Source organism: Xenopus laevis, chromosome 2S (assembly GCF_017654675.1).
Source record: "Xenopus laevis strain J_2021 chromosome 2S, Xenopus_laevis_v10.1, whole genome shotgun sequence".
Lineage (NCBI taxonomy): Eukaryota > Metazoa > Chordata > Amphibia > Anura > Pipidae > Xenopus > Xenopus laevis.
The window spans coordinates 166785806-166809079 of record NC_054374.1 but is presented as its reverse complement, the minus strand read 5'-3'; the positions used below and the strand labels follow the sequence as shown (position 1 = coordinate 166809079).

The 23274-nt window shown below is 40.5% G+C and overlaps 3 protein-coding genes across 3 annotated transcripts; all 3 read right to left on the bottom strand.

The window, feature by feature from the left end:
* Positions 1-1256: 1256 nt before the first annotated feature.
* Positions 1257-2414, bottom strand: LOC121400812 (olfactory receptor 6N1-like). The gene has a single exon (XM_041584769.1). It carries the CDS (start codon positions 2286-2288, stop codon positions 1257-1259), a length of 1032 nt encoding a protein of 343 aa, XP_041440703.1. The 5' UTR covers positions 2289-2414.
* A 7340-nt stretch (positions 2415-9754) lies between these two features.
* LOC108709052 (olfactory receptor 2A12) lies at positions 9755-10684 on the bottom strand. The gene has a single exon (XM_018248680.1). The coding sequence runs from the start codon at positions 10679-10681 to the stop codon at positions 9755-9757; it is 927 nt and encodes a 308-aa protein (XP_018104169.1). The 5' UTR covers positions 10682-10684.
* A 6824-nt stretch (positions 10685-17508) lies between these two features.
* On the bottom strand, positions 17509-21351 carry LOC108710075 (olfactory receptor 51L1). The gene is made up of 2 exons (XM_018250470.2): positions 20400-21351; positions 17509-17647 (listed from the first exon to the last, which is right to left on the bottom strand). The coding sequence occupies exons 1-2, from the start codon at positions 21341-21343 to the stop codon at positions 17509-17511; spliced, it is 1083 nt and encodes a 360-aa protein (XP_018105959.2). The 5' UTR covers positions 21344-21351.
* Positions 21352-23274: the final 1923 nt, after the last annotated feature.

Sequence of the window (23274 nt, the reverse complement as noted above, 5' to 3'; positions counted from 1 at the left end):
TCGATGGTCGAAGTACCCAAAAAATTCTTCGAAATTCGAAATTTTTTACATTCGAATTCTTCACTCGAATTTTGTAAATCTGACCCCCAATCTTCTTGCTGAGTTGTTTCAGTCACGCTGGGCTGGGGATGGCATGATCTGTCCCGTTTTCATTTGTAATTAACCTATGGGGGGATTGCGCTGCCCCCAGCACAGCGTGACTGAAACAACTCGGCAAGAAGATTTAATGGTATCAGTGGGTCTCCATTACTAAGGTTCGTCAGGCTTGGGGAGGCTTTGGGGAACTATATAAAAACAACTGAACTGAAAGAAGTGTTGGAAGGTGAACAAGATGACCCCAGAAATGCAGATTTTACCATTGTATCCAACGAACAATCTCCCGACCTGCCATTAACCATTCAGATGAAATAAAGTAGGAAAAGAACAAACCAGATAATGTTCTGCACTTGACAGCAATCATAGGAAATTTATGTCTGACAAAAATAGAAGTGACAGTTGCCCAGTGATATTGTCAGGCAATACATACGATATTATCATTAGCCGAAATCTTCTAACCTGTCCCATCAACTAAACAACTAATCTCCATGGTCCGAAAAATGTCAGGACGATCCACACATGGTGCGAAAACTGTATGAAACTTTGATTCTTACGACTTTATCTTTGCATCTATGGCCACATTTAAGTATGAAGATCTAAATGAAGGAAATACTCCTTATCTGGAAAACCCCAGGTCCCGAGTATTCTGGATAACAGGCTTTATAGCTGCATTTATCTCCTTTCCTGCAAGTATTTTATATCGCTTAACAAGTCGCACTCAGTTCATGGAGGTGCAGTGCACTTGTGATTATACAGCAGTTGGAGATTACATATATCACATCCCCTGGAAGTTACTTCTTTGTCTTTCTGGCTTCTCCCACCTCTCTAGCATAAAACTATTCAAATTAGGGAAGCTCCAGCAATTTGTTGGCCAATGGTCCTGTAATAAGAAGCATTTTACTGGTAAAGGGAGGGGGGCAGGTATACACACTATTAGACACAGCATGGCATATACACATATTAGGATGTGCAGAATAATGCAAATTAATTTCAACCGAACTCCCCCATTCCTTATTGCACATCCTTATTGCATCTGAAATTCTAAAACAGTTAAATCATTTACTGAGGCAACAGATTTTAAACAGAGGAAACTGCATTTCCAAATCCTTTATGCAACATTTGTTATTCAGCACACAAAAAAACAACTTGATAAAGAACACTCATATTTCCAAGATTATTTTCTGAAAGTGGGAAATCACTTTAATTTTCAGTGTTTTTGTCCTTATTCCATATATGAGGGGGTTGAAAAAAGGAGGAATGATTGAGCCAGTTATAGAGAGCAGAATGTGGAAAACCAGAGGAAGGTTAATGTTCTCGAGTCTGTATCGGATAAATATAAATAAAACTCCCACCAAGAAAATGGAAAAGTTGGAGAAGTGGGTCACCAGGGTGTGAATGGCTTTCTTACTGGCGCTCTTGGAGATCTTAAAGCAGATGAGAAGTATCCGCACATAGGAATAGGCAATGATTGACATGGAGGCCAGGATATAGATTGCAAACACTGTGGCCGAATATAACTTGTTGATTGAGTTATCGACGCAGGACAGGATAAAGATGGACACATTATCACAAAAGAAGTTGTTAATGTAAAACCCACACAGAGGGAGCCTGGCAGACAGCAGACTGTTAATCAATATACAGGTGATATTGAAGATCAGAAATCCGGCAATAAGTTTCAGAGCAGTTTTATTGGTCATCAGGGTGGGATAGCGTAATGGGTGGCACACGGCTAAATAGGTGTCGTACGCCATGATGGTGAATGTGGAGATCTCACAGAAGGCGAAAAGGGTCACAGAGAAGGACTGAATGAAACAGGCGGCTCTTGAGATCACTTTGGTTGATAAGAACAAGTCCAGTATTAACTTTGGGAGACAACATGAAGCCCCAAATATCCCATTTAGCATGAGGTTGGCTATGAGAGTGTACATGGGCTCATGGAGGCTTTCTTCCAGCAGAACCACAGAGATGATCAGGGAGCTAAACAGCAATATGAGTAGGTAGGTGACAAGCGCAAAGCCACAGTACAGATATTTATAATGTTCCATCTCCTCAATGCCAAGGAGGATAAAACTGGTGCTGGTGTTGAACACATTCTCCATGTTTTGTTTGATCCTGTCCCCTCTGTGGCTCAGTGCAACCCAAAGAGCTTCACTATATTGGATTCCTGCTTTATCAGTGCATTGCAGACTCATTCCTTGCTAAGTAGCCTCTTTAGTGTTTCATGCGAAATTTAGGTCAAAGACAAATCCAGTGCATGTGGGTGCCCTATAAATACCTTCCTGAACCTCTCTGTGTGTTCTCAGGAGGGTCAGGGGCCCTAAGGCACAATTAATGACAATAAACATAATCAGCATTACTGGCAGATGCCGTTTGTCCCAATGTATTTGTGCGTTTAAAAAAAAAGTGCAAAATAAGCATTTTAAGACTTGTTTTGCTAAAGGAAGAATTACACGGCATAGTTATATACACACTTACATAGAAGACAACCATGAAAAATGTCACAACCTTTTATCCATCTCGTCTGACGCTAATTTAATCAGAAACAGAAAGAGACCCCCATATAGAACCATCTCCTGTTTGCTTTAGAGAAGGGAAACATTGTGTTCTGACTTTAAAAGGGCAATTGGTTCAGTCCATTAATCAACATTGTACCAAGGACATTACCATAGTAAGTTTGGTTGAAAAAATACACACATCCATCAAGTTCAACCTTAAAGGAATTGTTCAGTGTAAAAATAAAAACTTGGTAAATAGATAGGCTGTGCAAAATAAAAAATGTTTCTAATATAGTTAGTTAGGCAAAAATGTAATGTATAAAATCTGGAGTGATTTGATGTATAACATGTCAGTCAGAACCCAACTTCCTGCTTTTCAGCTCTCTTGGTTTACACTGACTGGTTACCCTGGCTACCAGGCAGTAACCAATCAGAGACTTGAAGGGGGGCCACATGGGTCATATCTGTTGCTTTTGAATCTGAGCTGAATGCTGAGGATCAATTACAAACTCACTGAACAGAAATGTACCATGTGGCCCCCCTTCAAGTCGCTGACTAACTCAGAGTTAGAGACCTGAAAAGCAGGAAGTAGTGTTCTGGCTGTTTTATTAGACATCAAATCACTCCAGCCTTTATACATTAAATTTTTGCCTAACTAACTATATTAGATACATTTTTTATTTTGCACAGCCTATCTATTTACACAGTTTTTATTTTCACACTGAACTATTCCTTTAAGTCTGTAGATAACCTGCCTAACTGTAAGTTGATCCAGAGGAAGGCGAAAAAAAGCTTCTCCAATTTGCCTTAGAGGGGTAAAAAATTCCTTCCTGCCTACAAAATGGCAATGGGACCAGTCCCTGGATCAACTTGTACTATGAGCTATCTCCCATATCCCTGTATTCCCTCACTTGCTAAACACCATCCAACCCCTTCTTATACCTATCTAATGTATCAGCCTGTACCCCTGATTCACTTCCCAGCTCTCCCTGTAACACCCCTTTCCCTCCTCTAATCTCATTGGCTCCCTCCTGTCTGCTGGGAGGAGCTACTGGTGAATAAAGCATCCGACCCTTCCTTGTACCTATCTAATGTATCAGCCTGTACCACTGATTCAGGGAGACAATTCCACATCTTCACAGCTCTCACTGTAACAAACCCCTTCCCAATATTTAGCTGGAACCTCTTTTCTAATTGGAATGGGTAACCTCGTGGAAAGACCTACTGGTAAATAAAGCATTAAAGACATTATTATATGATCCCCTTATATATTTGTAACCATTTCGACACCCCTTTGTCTGTGTTACACTCCACGTGTGGTACTTACCTGATGGCACAGGATAAACCTGAGCTACGCCGCAGTGGTATTGGGAGAGACTGGGTACTGTCCCTTTAAGATACTCACTCTAAATTCTCTTTGGATACTTTAGAGTCTCTACAGGTGAGTCCAGCACAGTCAGACATACAGTGAGACTACCAGCCCCTTTGGATGCTCAGATAGGAATCTCCTGCTGGTTGTTCCTCCAGTCTGGATTCCTTTCACACATCTCTGTCCCTCCAGGCACAATATGTGGCTTCCCTGTGCCAGCCCGATCCAAATGTCTGCTTTTGGTGGAGCCTCTAAGCTCTCTGGCCTCTCTCTCTGTCCACCACGTGATTCTTTCTGCCAGTATCTATGACTTCCTCTTCCTGCCAGCCACTCACTAGCTGCTGTGTCACTTCCTGCTGCACTGAGATCACTGAACAGCTGGTTGCTAGGTAACCACTTACAGCACACAGACACAGGCTCTGTGCTTCTGCCCTTCTGACCAGAAATGTTGCTGAATATAGTATTATATAGTCTCCTTATAAATGTTTACATAGTGGTCATATACCCCTTTAAGTGCCTCTTCTCCAGTGTAACCAATCCCAACTTGCCTTTCCTCATAACTGATCCCTTCTATCCCTTTATTAGCTTAGTTGCTTTTCTCTGTACTTTCTCTATTTCATCACTGCCCCCCCCTTATATACAGTATTTATATACAGTAATCACCTCAATCATCTCTTTTCCAGTGTAACAAATGCCAATTTTTCTCAATTCCTGTCTGAGAACTGGAACCCTCTGAAACTGAACCTGTTCTGCATATTCTAGATGGGGTCCTTTTCAGTGATTTGTAAAGGGGAAGAATGACCCTCTTGAGAATGTATACCACTTTAAAACAGGATAATAAGTTGCTGATGATTAGTATTACTTGGTACAGCCAAGTTTATTACCCACAACTACCCCCAGGTCCCAGTAAGGATTTGCCTAATTTCTTATTAAAGGTACAAGATAGGTGCATAAATTTACATTTATTAACACTGAATATTATGTTATCTAGACCCACAAAGAGGGAGTTGGGTAGAAATAAGGACAGCGATCAACACAAAGGTGACATTGAAGACCACCTCTGAGGAAGCCGATTGGTCGGCGAAACACGTCAGACAGGAAGTGACATCACACCTGATCACAGGGTCACACTAAAGGAGCTAACAACTTGTGAGACTTGTATTTATGCGCAGAAACGTAACTAGAGGGGGCCGACCCTGGCGCAGGACGCACAGCCGGGCCCCCCGCCCCCTTTCGTACACCTGGAACTGGCCGGGAATAAGCGGCGCAAAGCGGCGCGCGGACTGGCAGGGGGCCCTGAGGGGGTGCGGGCCCTGGCCCACTTGCACCCCCTGCTCCCCCGGTAGTTCCGCCACTGTTTATGCGTGATTGTCTTCAAACAACCAAATGTGGGTGCAATTTGTTTTTAAAGTATTTTAATTTAATAAATGGTGTTACACTATTTAGGATTTGTATTTCTCTCCATTGGAGCACAAGAGTGGACCCAGAAGAAGAGTGAATTAACCGTGAATATCACTGCTACAAGTGGAAAGTTTAAAGGGGAAACACAACTCAATGAACAATATTTGACACCGGGTGCTCTCGCAATATTTAAACCAATTGCACTATTTTTGGTTTCTGTTTTCTCTATCGCTATAGGCGCTGATCTGTATACAAATTTTTTGGAGACTTTGGATACAGCTGAGAGAATGTGGGAAGGTCGGCAAAAGAGAGTAAACCTAAAAGACTTTTTACTAACATTTTATTAACAAAGGTGACAGTGAAGACCAAAGATCCAACAATGAGGTTAAGAGCAGTTTTATTGGTCATCAGGGTGGGAAACCGTAATGGGTGGCACACGACTAAATAGGTGTCATATGCAATGATGGTCAATGTGGCAATTTCAAAGTAGCCAAAAATTGTAACACAGAAGGACTGAATGAAACAGGCAGCTCTTGAGATCACTTTGGATGATAAGAACAAGTCCAGTATTAACTTTGGGAGGAAGCATGAAGCCCCAAATATCCCATTTAGCATGAGGTTGGCTATGAGAGTGTACATGGGCTCATGGAGGCTTTCTTCCAGCAGAACCACAGAGATGATCAGGGAGCTAAACAGCAATATGAGTAGGTAGGTGACAAGCACATACCCACAGTAGGGGGCAAAACATATTACACAAATGAATTGTACCAATATTTTGGTTTCCACACAAACCTGACAACAGCTTTTCTAAAAATATATAAAGTAGTAAGTGTTGCACATGTAGAGGTGTAGCAATGTCATTCTATTAGTGACACAAACAGGACATCACTTGATATTTTCTATTTCTTAGCACAGTGATTAGCCAGCGCTTTGTAATTCCCTCTAGAGTTCTAGTTACAGCTGATACAAACAGTGAAGCCTCCATTTTAAGTTTTTCCATATGTTATACCATTTGTTGTGGTCCCACCAATATAGAGTGCATAATACATTTCCTGATTTTACACCAGGAGCAGGAGAGGGGGGTGAGGTCAAAAAATATATAATATAATATTATTATATATAGTTCCTGCTGTGGTGCACTTCAGTCCAACGTTCTCTTCATGCCTGGGTGCTGTCAAATGTATTGTAGACTACGTCCCCAGTAGTTCTTGAGAAAGGTTGAGACCGAAACGTTGACAATAAATTTTCTTTTCTAAACTGCATTATGAGGCCCTGGTGTGCGTCAATCTTGGAGAACTAATATAATATTATAGATATTTCTATCTATACTAATATAGAAAGTGAGGCAGAGAGTTATTAGAGGTGAGTGTGGGGGTAACTCAGCAGAATGAGAAGGGAAAGGGTAAAATAGGAGAGTGAATAGAGTGAGGCAGAGGATTATTAGAGACAGAGGGGCAGATTTACTAAAGGGCGAAGTGACTAAGTTAGTCGAAAATTTGCGAGTGTGATGTCATTTCATTACTTCGCCGGTTCCCTTCATTATTAAGGTTCCCTGGGCTTGTGTAGTTTAATGTATTTGCTGCAACATATACGTCCATTCAACTTTAACTTCCCGCCGTATGCAAATTAGCCAACGCTAGCGCAACTTTGCCAGCGATCGGCGCCCTGGACGCAACTTCGGACTTTAGTGAATTAGCATTGTCCTGGTGAATCTACGCCTGGCGAAGTATTGCGATGTGAGCGAAGCGGACGCTATGGCAAATTCGTCGTTTAGTGAATCTGCCCCAGAGAGGTGAGTGTGGGGGTAACTCAGCAGAATGAGAAGGGAAAGGGTAAAAGAGGAGAGTGAGGGAGAGGGTTATTGGTTTTTAGCATTTGGACTTTAATAAATAACCCCCTTATAGTTCATTTTACGCACAGACACAGACACACACGGGCACTTACACTCTAAGCTTAAACACTCGTCTGCCCTGGGAAAGAAGCTACTTCATCAGGAAAAGAATCTCTGAATCTCTCATTCCTCACACATTTGAGGAGCAGGAAGCGTCTCACAGAGGGAAGGGGCGGAGCTAAATCCAGAATGCTGCTCTGAGCAGTAGAATAGGCATTGGGAGAGTCCATTATTTGAAGGGGTGCTGGCCACAAGATGTAAGCCTTTTATAAGCTTATTGCAGGTTCTTAGTGGTAATTTTAAGAAATGTGTTTGTATAAAAAAGAACAAAACAATATATATATATACATATGGCCAGAGAATATCCTTTATTATGAAGTGTAAGTCCAGGGAGTTGCAAGTGACCCCCCATTGCCCTGTACACACCCATGCTGAGCTCCCATTAGTACCTGACAGACTTCCCATTCACTCCCATCAATGCCACAGAGAATTCCCAGCTATGTTGATTGCCAATAGGTAGGTACCCCTTATATGTTGGTGTGTGATCCAGATCCAGAATGGGAGTGCAATACAGGTATGGGATCTGTTATGCAGAATGTGTGGGACCTAGGGATTTCTGGATAACTGATCATTCCATAATTTGGATCTTCATACATTACATCTATTAGAAAATCATGTAAACATTAAATAAAGCCAATAGGCTGGTTTTGCTCCTATATATATATATATTTATTGCTCCTGCAATACAATGACAAACCATCACTGATTTGTTTAAAGGCGAAGGCATTTTTTTAGTAGTTTAAAATAATGATATACAGAGTCGGATTGGAGGTTCTGGTCCAGTCTGACTCTCATTATCTATCTGTCAGTCTGTCTGTCTGACTATCTATCAACTCCAGGGACAGTTTTTCTAACACAGTTACATAGTAAGTTAGGTTGAAAACAGACACACGTTCATCAAGTTCAAACTAGTCTATAGCCTGTTTTAACCAGTTGATCCAGAGGAAGGTGAAAAACCCATCTGAAGTCTCTCCAATTTGCCTCAGAGGGGGAAAAATTCCTTCCTGACTCCAAAATGGGACCAGTCCCTGGATCAACTTGTACTATGAGCTATCTCCCATATCCCTGTATTCCCTCACTTGCTAAACACCATCCAACCCCTTCTTATACCTATCTAATGTATCAGCCTGTACCCCTGATTCACTTCCCAGCTCTCCCTGTAACACCCCTTTCCCTCCTCTAATCTCATTGGCTCCCTCCTGTCTGCTGGGAGGAGCTACTGGTGAATAAAGCATCCGACCCTTCCTTATACCTATCTAATGTATCAGCCTGTACCACTGATTCACTTCCCAGCTCTCCCTGTAATACCCCTTTCCCTCCTCTAATCTCATTGGCTCCCTCCTGTCTGCTGGGAGGAGCTACTGGTGAATAAAGCATCCGACCCTTCCTTGTACCTATCTAATGTATCAGCCTGTACCCCTGATTCACTTCCCAGCTCTCCCTGTAACACCCCTTTCCCTCCTCTAATCTCATTGGCTCCCTCCTGTCTGCTGGGAGGAGCTACTGGTGAATAAAGTATCCGACCCTTCCTTGTACCTATCTAATGTATCAGCCTGTACCCCTGATTCACTTCCCAGCTCTCCCTGTAACACCCCTTTCCCTCCTCTAATCTCATTGGCTCCCTCCTTTCTGCTGGGAGGAGCTACTGGTGAATAAAGCATCCAACCCTTCCTTGTACCTATCTAATGTATCAACCTGTACCCCTGATTCACTTCCCAGCTCTCCCTGTAACACCCCTTTCCCTCCTCTAATCTCATTGGCTCCCTCCTGTCTGCTGGGAGGAGCTACTGGTGAATAAAGCATCCGACCCTTCCTTGTACCTATCTAATGTATCAGCCTGTACCACTGATTCAGGGAGACAATTGCACATCTTCACAGCTCTCACTGTAACAAACCCCTTCCCAATATTTAGCTGGAACCTCTTTTCTTCTAATAGGAATGGGTGACCTTGTGTCAGCTGGAAAGAATGCATTTTTATATGATCCTCTTAGGATCATATTCCTGCTTTGGAAAAAAATTAGAAACATCTCAAATCTTTTCTATGAAGAACATCAGAGCAGCTTCTTTCTCCTGACAACTTCCTTGACTACTTGCTGGTCAGACTGGTGGGAAACTGACCAGCAGGTGGCGCTGTTGTAACACAATTCATTCATATTAACAGTACATGTATCCCTTAATATCTTGGAATTAAAAATAAATAAATAACGAAAGTACATTGCAAAACTAGAATCTAGAATCTTGCAAATCATTTTGTGATACGGCTTAATTTATATTGGGAACATCCTTAGTAAATTCTATATGTAACAAGAGAATATTTAATTGATTTAAATACATATAAACAAATACAGCTTTGTTACCATGGACACATCAGTGTTGCAGCTTATACATTGTTTCATGCACAGGAGAAAATCATGATTGGAAATAATCAAGAAATGTGTTTGTCTATAGCTTGTTTAGGTGGTAAATCACTTTCATTTTGATCATTTTTATCCTTATTCCGTATATAAGGGGGTTGAGAAGAGGAGGAATAGCCAAGCCAATTATGGAGAGCTGAATGTGAAAAATAAGAGGAAGGTTAATGCTTTCTAGTCTGTATCGGAAAAATATAAAGAGGGTTCCTGTCAGGAAAATGGAAAAATTTAGAAAATGGGTCACCAGCGTGTGAATGGCTTTCTTACTTGCGTTTCCAGAGATTCTAACACAGACCAGGAGTATTCGCATGTAGGAATAGGCTATGATGAGCATCATGAAAATGAAATAAATTAAAAACCTAATTGTGCCGCTTAACCTGTTGATATAGTTGTCGATGCAGGACAGGACAATGATGGACATGTTATCACAGAAGAAGTTATTAATGTGAGACCCGCACAGGGGGAGCCTGGCAGAAAGAACCAAACCAGTCAATATCAATAAAGTATTGAAGATCAGAAATCCTGCAATAAGTTTCAGAGCAGTTTTATTGGTCATCAGGGTGGGATAGCGTAATGGGTGGCACACGGCTAAATAGGTGTCGTACGCCATGATGGTGAATGTGGAGATCTCACAGAAGGCGAAAAGGGTCACAGAGAAGGACTGAATGAAACAGGCGGCTCTTGAGATCACTTTGGATGATAAGAACAAGTCCAGTATTAACTTTGGGAGACAACACGAAGCCCCAAATATCCCATTTAGCATGAGGTTGGCTATGAGAGTGTACATGGGCTCATGGAGTCTTTCTTCCAGCAGAACCACAGAGATGATCAGGGAGCTAAACAACAATATGAGTAGGTAGGTGACAAGCGCAAAGCCACAGTACAGATATTTATAATGTTCCATCTCCTCAATGCCAAGGAGGATAAAACTGGTGCTGGTGTTGAACACATTCTCCATGTTTTGTTTGATCCTGTCCCCTCTGTGGCTCAGTGCAACCCAAAGACACTTATTCAACTGGATTTCTCCTTTAGCCATTACCTGAAACCTCAAGGCCATTAAACATTTCTACATTCATCAAGTATCAAATAAATTCTGATGGACCAGCAATCCTTTCTGTAGTTAGCAATGCTTGCTGTTTGAGGGTTCTCTATTAATACCTTCTCAGCTGTAAACTTCCAGTCTCTTGCCATTGCTTCCGTATAATCCCAATGGAGAGTCAGGCAGGAGCAATGATGCGAAGCGAATGAGGAACGACACAAGCTGGTTTAATTAGAAAGGCCTGGCACTCACTAATGATACTCAGTAATATTAAATGGTCAATACCATTGTAACACGGCAGCTCTCCAATATATTTTCAGTTATAAATGCATCTGGTGTCAAAGAAGCATCTGTCTTTTGCTATTCTTTCTTCTGCTTTTCCTGACTGCATGACCCAATGGAATGCAATGTAATAGTAGTAGTCAGCTGTCCTCCAGCCAAGCTCAAGCTCCCACAATGCACTTGATCTGATTCTCCTTCCGAGTATGCTTAGCAAGTATATATAATTAGAGTCTTTGGCTGGCTACAGCTACATTGCTTTATTGGTTCATGTAGTCAGGACAAGCAGTAGAAAGACAAGCATGGTGGATGTAGTCAGGTCAATGGAAGAAATAACAATTGGGAGAACCTGCTTACCATATCCCGGTCTAAGTATCGGACAAAATACATGTGGGTTTGAGATTGCATAGAAACCAAAGGAAGGAGGCACTCCGATGTAGCAGAATACTGGTTTATTGCATAGCTCTGCAGCGAATTCATGCCTTACGCGTTTCGGAACCCAATCCCTTACTCATAGGCATACACCTATACCTTTGTATGCCTTTGACTAAGGGATTGAGTCCCGAAACTAGTAAGGTGTGAATTCGCCGCAGAGCTATGCAAAAAACAGCTTTCTAGCTTTCTACTACATCAGAGTGCCGCCCTTCCTTTGGTTCCTATGTAGTTTAGCAGTTGGGACACTGTGGACTGAGCACCAGATGAGCGGTGAAGGAACATTCATTGCACTAGGCAAATCCATAATGGAGACGGAGCTTGGAGTCCTTGTAGATAATAAACTTGTCTGTAGCAAGTAATGCCAGTCAGCAGCATCAAGGGCAAATAAGGTCTTGACTTGTATTAAATGGGGCAGAGAGTCACGGGAGGAGGGGGTCCCACTGTATAGAGCACTGGTAAGGCCCCATCTAGAATATGCCCTACAGTTTTGGTCTCCATCACTCAAACAGGACATTATTGTATTAGAGAGGGGACAGAGAAGGGCAACTAATCTGGTAAAGGGAAAATCTTAGCTATGAGGAAAGACTGGCCAAATTGGGGATGTTCACGCCGGAGACCTAGCTTACTATGTTACCATGCCTCCCTCTTTAGATAGCACTGAGGGCAGAATAGAACATTTTCTATAAATGGCATATATATTGACTTCTTAAAACATAGGAAAAAGAGATTAAACAGATTGTGGTTATAGCGGATGCAGTTAGGAAAGTGGACAGGGTTATTTGTTGCGTGGATCAATACAACCAAACAGTTTTTGTCTTCCTGGTACTAGTACTGGACATGTGGTTAACTCCTGTAGACAAATTATTGGGTGGGTCTGGGCTTGACCCAGCTGTTGGAATTAATGCGAGTTGGAGGATCGTAAAGAATACGTTTAAGGATCTAGGCTCTAAAATTAAGTGTAATTTCTTCAGTTAAAATTTATGATATAATTGGTATCACTGAGACTTGGTTGGATGAAACATGTGACTGGGCTTTTAATTTAAATTGTTACACCCTTTTTAAGAGGGACAGAGGGATTAAAAAAGGGCAGAGGAGTTTGTCTTTCTGTAAGGCCTGAATTAAAGCCATGCAATAATGAAATAACCATAGCTGGCATTGGGGAAGGGTGGAATCCCTTTAGGTAGAGATTTAGACTGGTCAAAAGGTTACAAAGAAAATGATTGACAAGAATGACAACTTTTTATTTCAGCTCGTTCAAGAGCCTACTGGGAATAGCTCTCTTTTGTACCTGTAATAACTAATAATACTGAACTCATCTCTAACATTTGTGTGGGTGAGGGGCATTTAGGGAATAGTGATCATAACATGGTCTCCTTTGAGATTCTGTTGCAGAAGCAATTCTATAAGGTATTAACTAAAACACTAAGTTTCAGAAGTGCACATTTTGACAGTTTAAGGGCATCTCTGCAACATATTAAGTGGGAAATGCTTTTCACAGGGTTAAACACAGAACAAAAATGGGAAGTCTTTAAAATGCTGCTCAATAAATATATGTCAGTATATTCCACTTGGAAGCAAGGAATGTGGTGCAAAACATAACATTTGTGGTTTGATAGAAGTGTTGGTGTTGAGGTGGGTAAGAAAAGGCCTGCTAGGCTTTCAAATTAACTGGGACAGCCAAAAAGTTTATCAGGTACAAGGAGGCCAATAAATCATGCAAAACAGCTATACACATATGACAAGCTAAAATTGAGATGGAAAAGTTATTGCAGTGAGTAGTAAAATTAATACAAAATTATTTTTAAATATGTAAATAGTAAAAAAATTAAGCAGGAAGGGGTGGGACCCTTAATATCAGAGGTGGGTTAGTTGGTTGATGATAACAGAAAAAAAGCAGAGATTCTGAACTTTTATTTTTCGTCTGCCTACACAACTGAGGAACCAGCAAATGAAGGTTTCATTCTCAAAGCTGTATCATAAATCACAAATTTGTTTCTGAAATCCTTGTCTCAATTGTAGCCTACCATTTACTTTGTAAACTCTTGCGAGTCGGTCCCTCTATTCCTATTGTACTCTGTAAACTCATGTTCATTTTTCACCATTTGTTTCCTGTTCATTATAAAATAATGTAAAACACTGCGTAACTTGTTGGCGCTAAATGAGGATGATGACCAACCAGAAAATAACAAGTGGTTTTAGATTTAAAATGTGTTTGCCATAGTCTAGCAATTATTGAATTGTTGATCCCCCTTTGCAATTCGCACAGGGGTTTAAGAATGAAGAGGAGAATCAAATCCCCCCACCCCCATAGAGCAGAATGACGGAAGTCATCATTTTAGAAAACACATGAAGAAAAAGTCTTGTGGGTCTGTAATTTTTAATTGCTTACTTTCTTTTTATGTTTTTGTTTTCCTAGACTGTCTGTTTTTTTAATGTCTTTGACCAAACAAGCCTCAAGTACCAATGGTGGGATAAGGTGCAAAGTCTAAAAAATGGCTGCGAAGCACCGTGCCGCATGGGGCCCCCACTACACACCCTAGCTTGAGTGGCATTCTGATGCATAAGGTAAGAAGAGCAAATTACACAAGGAGCAACAAAGCCTAATTCTTACCACCTACCAATGGAACAGCCATGCACCCAAAAACATTTTCAGTGAGACAACTCGTGCTGCGGAAAGTAAATAGTGAGACCCTTATTGCCACTGTGTTAGCATTGTGTTATGTATAAGCTTTCCCTTTTATTCTAAATAGTTATTAAAGGGGAAATAAATATTTAATATATGATTCATCAATCTGAAATAAGAAATTTTCTGAAAGTAATACATTAAAAATTCCAACCTGTTTCTGAAATAAAATTTTTTCGCTTTACTGTCCCCCTCTCGGAACCTGTCTCTTAATTTTCTCTTCATGGAGGAGTTGGGAGTCTGATTGACATCTGATTGACATCTAAGTCTAATATAGCCTTTGGGATGCTCCTTTTGACTAGAAAATGCATTAGAGTGCACTTTTTAAAAAATCCTGTCTCTCTACACGCAGGATTAGTGCCAAAGTCAGTTATTGTGTTTGTTCTGTAGTCAGTTATTTGAATTAGCTCTAATATAGCTGCTGGGAAAAATTCTATTCTAACCTTATGATTTTAATTGGGGATTTCTTTATTCCAAAGTCGATTCCCCTTTGCCACATGCTACTAAAACAGAAATCTATCGTTCTAACATAACAACAAACAAACAAACAAAAAAACCAAAAAGACAAGCAAACAACCTCCAAAATGTTAAATGAAAAAATGTATGGATTACTGTAAATAATGTACAGTTAACTTTAAGTTAGTGTTAGATGTCTCTGTATAGAAGAAAAAGGGTATATGTGGCATCTTATTCCCATGTGGTGGCCTCAGTTTGGCCACAAAAAGACGAGATAAATGCAATGGCGGCATGGAGGAAATAATCGAAGGAGGAAAGAAAGAATAGCAATTGGAATACAAAGTTGTAGGAACAGAGGGAGTACAAAAAAGGTTGGGAGTAGAAAATATGGAGAGAAAAGTTGAATAGTGAGGGTGGGGGAGGGGTTTTGGAAGGGACAGCCAAACATTTCGCCAAACATTTGCCGCAGGCGAAATGTCGCCGACACCCATTAAAGTCTATGGGCGACAAAATCATTTTGACGCACGGCAAAAAATTTTTTGGGCGCACAGCGCCATGCAAGTCTATGGGCGTCATTTCTGTGGCGAAACAAGGCGAAAAAATTTGACCCTTCCTTAATTAAGTGGTAGGTAAAAGAGAGGTTTCTGTTTCCCAGTCTGTAGCGGACAAATACAAATAGAATTCCTATCATGAAATTTGCACAAATTGATTTTTAGGGTCACCAGGGTGTGATTGGCTTTTCTTACGGCTGATCAGGAATATTTGGAGGTAGGAATGGGATAAGAGTAGTATCATGATCATTATATAACTCACAATACAGGTTTGGGATCCGTTATCCAGGAAACCTGTTATCCAGAAAGCTCAGAATTTTTACATTCAAATGTGAAAAATAATTAAAAAAGAAGCTCTTAATTAAATTTTAATTATAAATGGAAAATATATTCTATTAGGTATCTTGGTGTACATTTAACCTTTACTTATGCTACATTGTACAAAGAAAACTACAGCCTCTTTTCACAAAGCTATATAAGGACCTAGACAAATGGAACTCCTACACACTCTCCTGGTTCAGTAGAATCACAACAGTTGAAATAGTTACCCTTCCTAGACTGCTATATTACTTCAACACCCTACTCATACAGGTACCCTATAAGAAGAAGTAAACCCCCCTACAGCTAAAAGCCCCCCATACCTGCTTCCTCCCCAGATAGTGTTCTGTTAGGGAAAGTGACCCAGCAACACTGACGTATAGATGCAGAGTAGCTAGGGTTGCTCAGAGGCGCCAGCTTCAGTATCTTCTGGATCCTCTTACACTGGAGAATGATAATGTTTTCCCTACACCATCTCCTCATTACTGTGGGAACCATATACAGTATTATCTCTAATCAAGATACACCTTATTCAGTTCTGCCAAACTAACCCTCCTAAGAAGCAAGACGATATGATTCAGAAACCTTATAGGCTGACTCCTATTTTTGGGAATCCACTCTCCCCCCCAGGTCTAGCCAAAAACTGCAATGCCAGAGGATAGGCCTAACAAGACGGAGAGACTTCTATATGTTTCAAGATCTCCAGACCAAGTATGGCCTTGACAACACAGTGCTCTACCAGACATTTTGCCTCGGTAGTCATAGGTTCTCAATTGCCCTCAGAATACCCACAATTTGATACCATCATTGCAACCCAAACTAGCAGGAGAGGCCTTATTTCAGATATCTATGGCACACTTTACACTTGCCCAGGAGCCTCATTTGTCAAACGTGCCTACATGACATCTTGGGTATAAACCCCAGCAAAAGAATTCTTCTTTCTTAAATGGGTCTCATAATGGGAAAAAGTTAGAAGGGCCTCAGGGAAAAAAATTAGGAAATTCTCACGCATTGGTATATGACACATACATGTACCAAACTAAATGCTAAGTACCCCTCCCACATGCTGGAGACAGAATAGAGAGTATGGTGTTCTTCACCAGATTTTCTGGACTTGCCCCCTCTTAGGGAGCTACTGGAAAGAAGTATCAACTCTATAAGAACCATTGCTTGGGAGGCCTCTATGGTTGGACCCAAAAACATTCCTTCTGGGAGCTCTGTTTCCTAAACTTAAAAACTCTGTATAGAAACAGGCAAACTTGATCCTCACATCAGCTAAATGCTTGGTAAAAATCACAACTCCTAACTTTAATTGCGCTCAAGTCTACAATTCAAAATATTTGACACATAGAATATCTACCAGCTTTACATCACCCCCAGTTACCTCATTTTGATAAAGTATAGACACAATGGGACTTTTGTTAAATGTTTTATTTTGTTTTAAATAAGGCAAAACAATAAAAATACCAGCGTCGCTGGTTTTAAATGAGCTTATTCCATGGGTCTACAGCAATGTTTTCAGAAGAAGAATTACACTTGCAGAAGAAAAACATTATACATTGACATTGTTATCGTATCGTTGTATGCCTGTGCATAAGAACTTATCACATTTATCAAATTTACACCTTAAGTTTATATGTTTAATCTTAGGTGTTACAGAGTTTACTAGGTTGATCCAGAAATCCAGTGGAGGGGTGGACACCATACAGTGCATAATTATACATTTTTTGGCAGAAAACATTACAACTGAAGACCTGAGCCTTTCATGGGCAGTAGGCATTTAAGTGATCCACTATACCCAAAACACACACTGTAGGGGAAAGTTCTTGTGGAAAGTCAAGGGTAGTTGCTAAGGAGGTTAGTCAGATCTATCCAGATCATATGTAGACAGTTGGCCAGAGTTGTTCTACACATAGGACTAGTATTGTCATCTCTCTTGCCCATTGCTGTACGTTTAGAGGCATTGTCTAGAGCTGATGGAATATTTACACTGGATTAATCTATCTCTCACAGCAATTAATCTATTATACATGCGTCATCCTGGGTAAGGTCAGGGATATTTCTTTTTCTTGCCATTTTATCTGTGCTGTAAGGAATGGGGGAAGGGGGCGCTGGCCAACAGATAATGGAAGAGCCTGGATACCAAGAAAAATGGCCATTTGGCTTGAGAAAAAATTGTATCGCACGTAAAAAATTGTTGTAAGTAAAAAATTTGGATGGCCATTGACCAATGCATTTCCCAAATTTTGCGCCATTTCACAATTTTTTTCACAGTTTTGTATATTTTTCGGCGACTCAAATCCAATTTAGTTCATCACTTGTAAGAATAAAGAATGTAGAAGAAAGATAAATTGCAGATCAAATACAAATCTCAATAATACCCCTGCCCTGGGGATTCCATACTTTATACCTCTTGCACAACAGGGACACCTTCTGTCCAAATCTGGACTCTGCCAGGGCTCACTGCAAATGGGACAAAGGGGTCACTCCCCCTCCCAGATCCAATTTAGGTCAACCACTAAGCTGGCCACAGCAGGGGATTTCCTACCATGTGTAGATCTTTAGATCATAGGGGAACTTAACCCTATGGATCCCAATTGTGGGAATAGGTTATATTTTCTCACCTAATGCCCTAAAAAAGAACCCCCCAACCTTAATAATTCATGAGCCACATTCACGTGTACAATAATGTTGGAGAGCAACATAAGCATGCAAAAAGAACCTGGGGCTTCCAAATAAGGGTAGCTCCTATGTGGACTTGAAGTCAGCAAGACCCTCTGATTGGCAATACACATGGTTTTTATGCAAATTAAGCTTGCCTTTAATCTAGGAATTCAAAAAGAATCACATGCTTGGAGGCCACTGGGAGCAACAGCCACTGGTTGGGGAACACTGCCCTAAAAGCTAATTTTGGTGGTCTTTTGCACCATGTCCTGCATGCAGCTCCCACAGGAATAGGTTTTTGCACCTCAAAATGGAGCACTTATATCAGAACCTCTAAGATGAACACAGAGCAAAGTGCAAACCACAGGCTCCTTTATATTCTCTGTTGTAAGTGTGCTGTAAATGACCGCTAAGGGCAGGAATTGTTCTTCTACCACTTGCGGCACTTGTGTATCATCAATATACAATAGATAAGGAGCACTTTCATTTGCAGAACACTTTTCCAACCCAAGCTTTATTGAACCCATGTTGAACATGTTGGTCCCTTTAAGACTAGATTCAGGATTTTACTGCTTGCTGGACCACAGTTCCCCATGATGTTTTATTATTTACTTATAATTACTCTTATACATAGCACAGCTAGAAATCACGATACATCTGTTTATTGGCTCAAATCTGACATCATTATGAATTACACAAATGTGGAAATGCTTCCTGTACATTGGAATGGAATTGTATAAAGAGAAGGCAAAAATATGCAGCTTTGCCAAACCAGGAGGCTACAATAAGAGGACCCCGACCCCCAGCTCTCACTAATGTTGAGGAACCCACACTGGTTATCTGGTCTACACAGTGTTCATTTACTAGTAACAGAGGTGTCACTACTATAGTGATAATGATCCAGTCCTTCATATTCAAATCTAATTCCTCTTAACTTAACTTAACTGTGTGGTGGCCTCCTTCTAACTGCTCATTGCTCATGACAATTTTAACATCTCTTTGACACAATGAGGTTTTGCCTTCATCACAGAACCCCTCGGAAAATGAGAGTCAACTCCCTTTATCCAGGAAGCTCAGAAATACAGAAAAACTGTCTGCCGTAGAGTCCATTTTAAGCAAATTTAATCTAATATTGTACTGGGCAGCCCTTTGTCAAGTTAGCACCTGGCTGTGTTATATTTGTGTAAGGTTAGAAAATCTAAATCAGGGGTTAGTGCCACCACATATCTCTACCCCAAGTCTAATTGGGTGATGATAAACTAGACTTATGTCCCTCAACATACTCAGTCTCAGTCCATATACTAAATGTATCTAAATATAACACAAAATACATATAATTATCAAACATCCACCTGGCAAAGTGAGGGGAATCACTTCTTTAGGGTTATCATTTATGATGCCCTTATCTGGACATCTCCAGATGACTCACATGGCCACCTAAGAGCAACAAAAAAAAAACGAATGAGACCAAATTTAACGTTCCATCAAATTTACTTCTACATACAAGATATCTGCAAGCCTTTAAACAGTTATAACATAGATAGAAGGTTTCACAAAAGGTGGTGAATTTAATGTAGCTTTTGAACCCTTTAAGAGACTGCTCTGCCCAGAGGTCAAGTATTCTCCACAGATATCTCACAGCCATTAAGAAATTATTGCATGGCCACAGTTTCTCAAATGTCTACCAAACTTGTTCCACTTTCAGACATGCAGATGTCTCATCAGCACCTTCTAATTAATGATGCACAGCTGGAAAAGGTCAAATTAACATCACAGATTGAGAACTTTAATGCAAACTTTAATACTTTACTACAAACAATAATGATAACATGGAGCCCATGGGAGGCCCATAAATGTGCCCTAAGAGGGGAACTTATTCAAATAGTTTCACATATAGAAGGAGTTAAAAAAGTGGCCTTCAAGCAGGGGTTGATACCTGTAATACACATTGCCTGCAATACAATACAATATATGGAATAGGGGGAGACAGAAGATGGGAAAGAAGGGGCAACCAAAGGAAGGGACAGGAAAAGGGAGAAGAGTTAGAAAAGCAGAGCAAAGGAACAAATAATACAGGGAGAAAAATAATGTAAAAGAACACATGGATAAGAGAAAGAGGGGATGATGGGAAAATAGTAGAGAAGATGTGGATGAGAAAATAAGTAATGGATTACAGAGAACATAGAGAGAAATGGGCAATAACAGCGTTACATAGTAATCATGAGATATTTATCTTGCAAATACACTGTACTGGAGATGATGAATGATTTTAATTTTTAGTGTTTGCATCCTTATTCCATATGTTATAGGGGTGAGAAGAGGAGTAACTATAAAGCTAATTATGGATAGAAGTATTTGGTAGACAAGAGGGAGGTTAGTGTTCCCCAGTCTGTAGCGAACAAATATAAATAAAATTCCTATCATGAAAATGGAGAAATTGAGAAGGTGGGTCACCAGGGTGTGAATGGTTTTCTTACAGGCGTCTTTGGAAATCTTGAGGCAGATCAGGAATATCTGAAGGTAGGAATGGGATACAAGTAGCACCATAAGTGCTATATAACCCACAAAAGTAATATTTCCATACAACTTGTTTGTAGAAGTATCTACACAGGAGAGAACAATAATGGATGCGTTATCACAATATACATTTCTAATGTGAGTCCCACAAATTGGGAGTCTGGCAGCAAGCAACGGAACAGGCAAGGTTAAGATGATATTGAAGATCAGAGTTCCAATAATTAATTTCAAAGCCAATGAATTTGTCATTAGAATTGGGTATCTCAACGGGTGGCCAACTGCTAAGTAGGTGTCATGCGCCATGATGGTGAATATGGTCATTTCACAGAAGACAAATAGTATTATGCTGGTTGCCTGGGCCAAACAGTCGACACGTGAAATTTCTTTGGATGATAATAACAAGTCAGTGATCAGTTTTGGGTAGAAACACGAGCTCCCAAATATCCCACTTAGCAGTAGGCAGGCTATGAGAGTGTACATGGGCTCATGAAGGCTTTCATCAAACACCACCACAAAGATGATTGTGAAGCTAAACAGCAAAATGAAGAAGTAAATTATGAGGAAAAGTGAGCAGTAAAGATATTTAAACCTTTCCATCTCCTCAACGCCAAGGAGCACAAAGTTCTTGCTTATATTGAACCCAGTTTCCATTTTCAGTTTGTTTAAATAGATGAACATATAAAGTAAGAAAAAGTCATATCCAGAGACAGTCAGTCATACTGTATTGTCAGTGGCCTCCTACATGGATGCAGGCTCTGTGTGTGTGTGTGTGTGTCTCTCTCTCTATATATACATATACAGTGTATATATATCCATTACTGTGTTATAAGCTGCTGAGTCTTACCTATCTTATAATTAATTTCCCAAAGGACAAGCAGATACACAGCATTCTCTGTAGGACGTGAAAGCTGAACCAGAACAAATGGCACATAATTACATATAATCTATATATATCTGTGAAATCTATAATCATTTGTGGAAGATTATAATGAATCCTAGTTGGGCATTGGATAAAAGGTCATATACTGTATATAGATATATAGATATATATATATAGATATATATATATATATATATATATATCTATATATATATATATATATATATATATATATATCTATATCTATCTATCTATCTATCTATCTATCTATCTATCTATCTATCTATATATATATATATATATATATGTACACATTTCCAGCTAGGAGTGACCAACCCTAAAGAGCCGGCCTGAATAAATGGCAAGGGCCACCGTTGTTGCCTCAACGTCTTACAGTAATGGGTCAGAAATAACAGGCATTCTCCAGTATCCATTGCCCTATCATGACATTCCCTGCTTCAGAAACCATGGAAAGTAATTTGGGAATGGTCAGGGAATTATCTTTAATAATGCCAAGGACACAATGTAACATATTAACATAGTAAGTTAGGTTGAAAAAAGACACACGTCCATCAAGTTCAACCTTTTAAGTCTATATATAACCAAATTGCTAGTTGGTCCAGAGGAAGGCAAAAAAACCCAATCTAAAGCCTCTCAATTTGCCTCAGAGGGAGAAAAATTTCCTTCCTGACTCTAAAATGGCAATGAGACCAGTCCCTGAATCAACTTGTACTATGAGCTATTTCCCATATCCCTGTATTCCCTCACTTGCTAAACACCATCCAACCCCTTCTTATACCTATCTAATGTATCAGCCTGTACCCCTGATTCACTTCCCAGCTCTCCCTGTAACACCCCTTTCCCTCCTCTAATCTCATTGGCTCCCTCCTGTCTGCTGGGAGGAGCTACTGGTGAATAAAGCATCCGACCCTTCCTTGTACCTATCTAATGTATCAGCCTGTACCCCTGATTCACTTCCCAGCTCTCCCTGTAACACCCCTTTCCCTCCTCTAATCTCATTGGCTCCCTCCTGTCTGCTGGGAGGAGCTACTGGTGAATAAATCATCCGACCCTTCCTTGTACCTATCTAATGTATCAGCCTGTACCCCTAATTCACTTCCCAGCTCTCCCTGTAACACCCCTTTCCCTCCTCTAATCTCATTGGCTCCCTCCTGTCTGCTGGGAGGAGCTACTGGTGAATAAAGCATCCGACCCTTCCTTGTACCTATCTAATGTATCAGCCTGTACCACTGATTCAGGGAGACAATTCCACATCTTCACAGCTCTCACTGTAACAAACCCCTTCCCAATATTTAGTTTCAACCTCTTTTCTTCTAATCGGAATGGGTGACCTTGTGTCAGCTGGAAAGACCTACTGGTAAATAAATCATTAGAGAGATTATTATATGATCCCCTTATATATTTATACATAGTTATCATATCACCCCTTAAGCGCCTCTTCTCCAGAGTGAACATCCCCAATTTGGCCAGTCTTTCCTCATAACTAAGATTTCCCTTTACCAGCTTAGTTGCCCTTCTCTGTCCCCTCTCTAATACAATAATGTCCTGTTTGAGTGATGGAGACCAAAACTGTACGGCATATTCTAGATGGGGCCTTACCAGTGCTCTATACAGTGGGACCCCCTCCTCCCGTGACTCTATGTCCCATTTAATACAAGTCAAGACCTTATTTGCCCTTGATGCTGCTGACTGGCATTACTTGCTACAG

Coding starts and splice junctions, on each gene's coding strand:
- LOC108710075 (XM_018250470.2), bottom strand. CDS start 21,343: ATGTTCATCTATTTAAACAAACTGAAAATGGAAACTGGGTTCAATATA. Junction 17,648..20,399: donor AAAATCATTCATCATCTCCA/GTACAGTGTATT, acceptor TTTTTTCTCAAG/CCAAATGGCCATTTTTCTTG.
- LOC121400812 (XM_041584769.1), bottom strand. CDS start 2,288: ATGAGTCTGCAATGCACTGATAAAGCAGGAATCCAATATAGTGAAGCT.
- LOC108709052 (XM_018248680.1), bottom strand. CDS start 10,681: ATGGAGAATGTGTTCAACACCAGCACCAGTTTTATCCTCCTTGGCATT.